Below are 7,227 nucleotides of genomic sequence, written 5' to 3'. Positions count from 1 at the left end.
TGCTGGGTACAAAAGCCATCCCTGCAGCAAGGCTGCTCTCTGCAGAGTTTTACCCTCTGCCCTCGGGCAGGCCTCAGCATCTCCCCATGCTGTAGCAGGGCAGCCTGGCATCCCCCTCCAACAGAGGCAGCGGGCAGCTGCCCGCCTGCCTGCACCCCAGCAGGGCAGCGTGCACCCCGGAGCCTACGGGCTCCTGGTGGGGTGCAGCCACGGGCTCCAGCACAGACCAGAGCAGCCAGGGGAGGAGCAGGACTGAGCGGGCAGGGAGGGGGGGTCTGCCAAGGGCCAAGTGCAGCACTCACCGTGCTGCCGGAGCAGGGCAGGCTGGGCCGCGGGGGAGAGATGGTATCTTACAGACTTTCCCACGCCTCGCACAAGCTTTCCAGGCGCACACAGGCAGGCAGGTGATGCTCGGTAGCTGCTGGGGTATTGCATAAATAGAGAGCAGGCTGCTGTGCTTCCCCCAGGCTACGGGGCTGTGCAGATAAACCCGCAGCGTGCATGTCCTACACAGCACGGGTGCTGCTGGCCTAGCAGGTGGGGAGGGAGCCTCGTGCTCACTGGGGAGCAGGCAGCGTGCCCTGGCCCCGCAGGGCAGACTCCCCTCTCATTGTGACTCAGCTTCTCCTCCTGGCAGTGAAATACGGACATCCAATGTCACAGGAATAGCCCCACACTTAGGGCAGGCACCCCAAGCTTAAGTGGGCTGCTCCCTGCTGCCAGACTTCACCCAAACACTGCAACACAGCTCCTCAGCCCAGCATGGGGCTAGGAAGGGTCAGCATCCCGTTTGGGAACTCAAGACACCACAATTTCCAATGCGCTCTTCCGTTGCTGAAGCGTGTGGTGGTTTTCCATACCCAGAGCTGAAGAAGCTCCTTCCTGCACAGCAGGAAAGAGATGGTCCTGAAGCTAACTAGGCCCAGTGATGAAGCAAAGAAAGCTGCAACGGTCTGGCATACCAACTGAGATGAGACAGTTTCCAACTTTGAGCAGGGCTGTAACCACAAGACACCTTTCCCTGCAGCTGCACTTCCAGCCAGCCCAGAGGCAGCTATGTCTGGGGTGCTGCTGCTCCCCGGCCACCAGCTGGAGCACCCAGAGGGTCTCTGAGGGGCTGATAAGGAAACCTCTGCCCTGAGAAGGTAATGCAGAAACAGAACTGTTCCTCAAGTTACACGCTGCTGGGGTTTGCAGACAGGTATGCCCAAGGTCAGCCACGGGGCTCAGCAGCCTGTGTGAGCCATGCTGTGAAAATTTAAGGTCTTTGTTCCCAAACATGGGCCACTTTAATTGGGACGACAGAGCCCAGTGTGGCTCTGCAAACAGCCCTGTGGGAGTCATTATCAGAAGTGTCTGTGTACTAACCTCCCTCCAGAGGCAACGCTGCAGGGAGGCATGGGGGGTTCCTTGCCTGCTCCTTCCCACCTGGAGCAAACACGAGCCACCAGCCTGAGACCCAGGACAGGCTCCTCTGCCCACAGCTGCAGGCAGGCATGGCTTTGGCAAGGCAACTCCCTCGCCCACGGAGAGGCTGTCTTGCCCACGTGTCTCAGGAGCTCTGGGTCTGGCAGCTCACAGGCACGGTTCAGGGAGGTGGCAGCCGCTGAGCACAGGCCAGGCCTGGGCTCTCAGCACAGTGGTTCAGCAGGACACCTCGAGGGGAGAAGGCAGCTCTGTGGGCACTACAGGAGTGCCACACCACATGTGGGTGTCACATGTTGCCCTGTGCTGTTGGATTTATTTTATGTGCACAGCAGCATCTTCTGTTTTCATCTTGCAAGACAAAGGAAAAGCATATCGGATGCTTGTGGAGGTGAAATGAATCAGCTGTACAAACCAAAGTCTTTCTCTCCCTGCCGTAGCGGGGGGATGGTCCCACAGGCTGGCAGGAGCTGTCTGCAGCAGGCTGCAGCGTGGCACATAGCCCCTCCTGCCCTCTACACCGACAGCACCACGGGGGCTCCCAGTGGGTGCCCGGCACCCAGCCTGCAGCAGGCGAGGCAGGGCCAGAAGCAGGGACCCCCCCAGCTGGGCTGTGCTGCTGCTGGGCACTGCCAGCCAGGGCAGACCTCAGCCCCTCACCTGCCCTCCTGCAGAGTCCCAGTGGGATTTTCATAGCATCACAGAATGGTTTGGGTTGGAAGGGACCTTAAAGATCATCTAGTTCCAACCCCCTGCCATGGGCAGGGACACCTTCCACTAGCCCAGGTTGCTCACAGCCCCGTCCAGCCTGGCCTTGAACTCTGCCAGCCACAACCTCTCTGAGCAACCTGTTCTAGTGCCTCACCACCCTCACAGGGAAGAATTCCTTCCTTACATCTAACCTAAATCCACCCTCTCGCAGTATAAAACCATTATCCATTGTCCTATCACTATAATCCCTGATCAAGAGTGCCCCCCCAGCTTTCCTGTAGCCCCTTTTCAGTACTGGAAGGGCGACTGTAAGGTCTCCCCAGAGCCTTCTCTTCTCCAGGCTGAACGACCCCAACTCTCTGCTCCAGCCCCTGATCATCTTCATGGCCTCCTCTGGACCCACTCGAGCAGGTCCATGTCCTTCTGATGCTGGTGCCCCCAGAGCTGGACACAGCCCTGCAGGGGGGGTCCCATGAGAGGGGAGCAGAGGGGGAGAATCCCCTCCTTCGAACTGCTGGTCATACTTCGATGCAGCCCAGCGTACAGTTGGCTTTCTGGGCTGCAAGTGCACATTTCTGGGTCATATTGAGCTTCTTATCAACTAACACCTCCAAGTCCTTCTCCGCAGGGCTGCTCTCAATCCAGTCTCTGCCGAGCCTGTATTTGTGCTTGGGATTGCTCCGACCCATGTGCAGGACCTTGCACTTGGCCTTGTGGAACTTCATGAGCTTTGCACAGGCCCACCTCTCCAGCCTATCCAGGTGCCTCTGGACGGCTCATCCCTTCCCTCCAGCGTGCTGACCGCACCACACAGCTTGGTGTCATTGTCAAACTTGCTGAGGGTGCACTCAATCCCACTGTCCATGTTCCCAAAGATGTGAAACAGCACCAATCCCAGCAACAACCCTGAGGAACGCCACTCGCACTGCTCTCCACTTGGATATCGAGCCGTTGACCACAACACATTGAGTGTGACTGTCCAGCCAAGGGCGGAGGGCTCAGTTCAGCACTGAACTGAGGGCATCTCAGTGAGTGCTGGGCTTTACACCATGGGCCCGGCCAGCTTGCCCCAGCCATGCAACAGCTCCTACGTGCTGACCGGTGCACGCCTGGCCCACGCAACTCTCCAACTGCAGTTTTACCATAGGAAAATGGGTTCATTAATACGTTCACTTCTCAGGGCCAGCAACAGCCTTCCTAACGCTGAAAAAGTGCTGCACTAGAGTCGCCAGAGACAGGAAATGTGGCACGTTACAGATCCACACCCACCACCGGCCTCTGGAAGGCACAGATGCGCTCAGGCATCCCCTGGTACCAGCTGTGGCTGAGCAGCCTCAGGGGATGGCGCTGCCGACGCTGCCTTCCACCGAGGGGGTATTTTTGAAATGCAAGTGAATAGGTGAGTGCTTTTAATAATCTGGTGCCGGTCACTGTGGTTACTTGCAGTTCCCAAGTAATCTGCTAGATGGCATAATGTAATAACAATAAGAACGATAATGATACACAGGTCTGTTTTAATTGATCCAAACTGTAGGAATGAGTTGTAACATAATTTAAGCAGGTGTTTACATACTTTACTGCACAAGTACGTACCGCTCCCCTTTTACTGAAACCCTGACGAAGTGCTGTTGTCTGCAACCCTGGAATTCCTATTCTCTCTGGCAGAGGATACGATACACGACACGAGAAGCTGTAACAACGACACAGAGACCAACTTTCTCATTACGTCTGTGACTGTACTCGAGCAACCCCAGCAAGAAATTACAAGACAGCTTCTTGTTATTCGGCTGCTGCGTACAAATAAAGAGCAAAGCATTACTCATACATAATAGCTCTTATTTGCTGCAGGCCCTTCGGCTCTCAGAGCCGGACTAACCAAATCAAAGGGAAGATTATGTTGCAAGAGCGGGACTGCTCCACGGCACGCCCTGCCCGGGAAGGCTGCCGGGGTTTGGGTTCTCCCGGCTGTGGGGACTCCCGGAGTGCGGGGCCGTGCACTGGCCTTGGGGTTTTATTCAGTTTGGGAGGTTTAGAGCTGCCGGCTCCCCCCTCCCGCAGCTGCCCCCTCCATCCCCCCCGCCCCTGCTGCGGGAGGCTGCAGAGAGCGCGGAGGCACCCACCCCCCACGCGTGGCCGTGGGGACGGCTCTCGCGTGAGCACCGGGGCGTGGGGCGCGGGGCGGGACCCCGCGGGGGGGGGACGACGGGCGGGAACGCTCACGACACACAGCGGGCCGGGTCCCCGCGGCGCCCCGCTCCCCCGCGGCCGGGGCTGTGGCGGCCGGTGTCCCCGCCGGGGGCCGCGGGGCCAGCGGGAAGTTTGGGGGGGGGGGGGAAGTGGTGTTGGGGGGCCGCCCGGGCGGGCTGGCACCGCCCCGTGCCCGCCCTCTGCCCGCCCCACGGCGCGGCGGGGCCGGGGCCGGGGCCGGGGCGCCGCGGCGGGCGGCGCAGAGCGGCGGCGGCGGGCGGGCGGCGAGCAGCGCGGCGGCGGCTCGGCGGGCAGCGGGCGCTCCGCCCTCGGTGCGCGGAGCCTCCCCTCTCCGCGCCCGCGGAGCGCCGGCGCCCGCCTATATCTAGGGCCGCGGCGGCCGTCCGCCCGCAAGGATGTGAGGCGGGCGGGCAGCCCAGCCGCCGCCGCCGTGGCATGCCCCCCCGCGCCCGGAGCCGTCGGCGCGGCGCCTAGCCGCCGCTCGGCGGGGCGATGCTGCCCTGGAAGCGGAGCAAGGTGGAGCTGGTGGCGGGCGAGGCGCGGCGGCAGAGCAAGCCCAAGGGCTACGCGGTGAGCGTGCACTACTCGGCGCTCACCTCGCTGGCCCGCGCCTGCCCCGAGAGCGCCCTGCACCGCGTGGGCAGCATGTTCCGCTCCAAGCGGCGGAAATTCCGCGTGACTAGCGAGGACCCCACTTACACCGTGCTCTACCTGGGCAACGCCACCACCATCCAGTCCAAGGGCGAGGGCTGCACCGACCTGGCCGTCTGCAAGATCTGGAGCAAGAGCGAGGCGGGCCGGCAGGGCACCAAGATGAAGCTGACCATCAGCGCGCAGGGCATCCGCATGGCCCACGCCGAGGACAAGGGGCTGCGCCGGCCCGGCCACCTCTACCTGCTGCACCGGGTCACCTACTGCGTGGCCGACCCGCGGCTGCCGCGCGTCTTCGCCTGGATCTACCGCCACGAGCTGAAGCACAAGGCGGTGATGCTGCGCTGCCACGCCGTGCTGGTCTCCAAGCCCGAGAAGGCGAAGGCCATGGCCCTGCTGCTCTACCAGACCTCGGCCACGGCGCTGGCCGAGTTCCGCCGGCTGAAGAAGCGGGACGACGCGCGGCACCAGCAGCAGCAGCTGGTGGGCGAGCAGAGCATCCCGCTGGTGCCGCTGCGCAAGCTGCTCAACGGGCAGTGCTGCTACAAGCCGCCGGTGGAGCGGAGCCGCAGCGCGCCCAAGCTGGGCTCCATCACGGAGGACCTGCTGGGCGAGGAGCAGGAGGAGCGGGCCATGCACTGCGACTGCGAGGACATCCTGGAGGCGCTGGGCGAGCCCGAGGGCGAGCTGCTGCGCGCCGGCGCCGGACGCGGCGAGGGCCCGGAGCTGGGCCAGCTCCTCCGCGACCTGGGCGAGCTCAGCCTGGGCAACGACCTGCGCTCGCTGCGCGCCGACCTCCGGGTCCGCCGGCTGCTCTCCGGCGAGAGCACGGGCAGCGAGTCCTCCCTGGAGAGCAACGGCCCGGACGGCGCCGCCCCGCCCTGCAACGGCGCCGAGCAGCCGCCCCCCGGCGACCCCGAGACCGGCTGAGCGCGGGGCCGCGCCGGGGGTGTGCGGTCCCCTCGGGGCGCGCGGGACCCCGCCGGGGCGCACCGGGGCCCCGCCGGGAGTGCACGGCACCCTCGGGGTGTGCACGGCTTCTCCGGGGCGCCCCGGATCCCTTCCGGCCCCGCCGAGGTTGCACGGCTCTACCGGGGCCCCTCCGGGAGCGCCCCGGGGCCCCTGCGGCCGCCCCGGTTCCCTGCGGTACCCCCGCGTCCCGCAGCATCCCGGGGAGCGGCCGCCCCTCCCGGTGCCGGTGGCCGCCGGAGCCGGGCCCCAGCCCGCCGTGGCCCTTGGAGGGGAGGCGGCCGCGGGCTGTTTACCTCCGGCTCAGCCCTTGAAGATCTGCCAAATTCCTGGAATAGCTTTCCCCGGGGAGGGCTGCGGGAGGGAGGTGTTGCGCCTTGTTTACAGTCAGAAATCTCACATCCGAGAGGGCCCCCCCCGCCGATTTCTCCATTAAAGTCACTCCATCGTGCTGTCGTGTTCGAGAGGTTTGCACTGTTGTGAATTTTTTTTTTTTAATTATTATTATTTTTAAGTTAGACCCTTATTTTGGGCCCCGGTCCTGTCTCTGGTCTCAATGCTCTAGATCTTTTGCTGTGCAAAAGAAGACTCTACTTGTGGCTGTTCACCTGTACATAGGGAAATGTATGCAAATACATTTTGTTATTTTTAAGAACACCACCATTGTGATCTCCTCTGTTTGCACATATGTGAAAAAAATAAAGATGACAGTAATTTAAAAGAAACTGGAGTCGCTGTGGCGATTTGGCCTCTCTGTAAAGAGATGGGGGGGGGGGGAGAAATCCCTCGGGATGTGTGGTAGCTGCCGGAGGGCACCGCACAGAAGGGCCCTCACAAGCACTGAGTGGGATTCCTGAGCCAACTGGAACTCTTAGGCTGCGGGAAACGCACTGGGCACTTGAGGTCTCTTACAAGACACAGGGATGAGGTTTTCTCTCTGCAGCCTCTAATGATGGGCAGACACGGGGCAGGGAGCTCTGCCTCATATCGGGGCTCTCTGCCTGGATCCTAGGGTCGAGATGCTGAACTGTGCAGTTCTGAGGCTGCCGTGGGGCTCGCACCTGGGGCTTGCTGCCCCTTGGCTGGCAGCGGGCTGGGAGCACCGTGCAGCCCTCGCGGGGTTTGTGTTCGGGCGCCGCAGCGGCGGCTGGTCCCTCACCGCTCGCAGTACCAGCCTGAGACAATTTCATAACCTCACCCAGGGTAAGGAGGGAAGTTGATTAGCCATGGGACTGCCGTGGTATTTTTAGCTGTAAATCTGTT

General features: G+C 62.3%; 1 protein-coding gene across 1 annotated transcript; it reads left to right on the top strand.

Moving 5' to 3' along the window:
* Positions 1 to 4,593: 4,593 nt before the first annotated feature.
* On the top strand, positions 4,594 to 6,687 carry FAM43A (family with sequence similarity 43 member A). Its single transcript, XM_074912623.1, has one exon. The coding sequence runs from the start codon at positions 4,837 to 4,839 to the stop codon at positions 5,923 to 5,925; it is 1,089 nt and encodes a 362-aa protein (XP_074768724.1). The 5' UTR covers positions 4,594 to 4,836; the 3' UTR covers positions 5,926 to 6,687.
* Positions 6,688 to 7,227: the final 540 nt, after the last annotated feature.

The sequence above is a fragment of the Athene noctua genome, chromosome 8, assembly GCF_965140245.1.
Source record: "Athene noctua chromosome 8, bAthNoc1.hap1.1, whole genome shotgun sequence".
Lineage (NCBI taxonomy): Eukaryota > Metazoa > Chordata > Aves > Strigiformes > Strigidae > Athene > Athene noctua.
The sequence above is the reverse complement of the archived record's forward strand: the minus strand, read 5'-3'. Positions and strand labels throughout refer to the sequence as shown.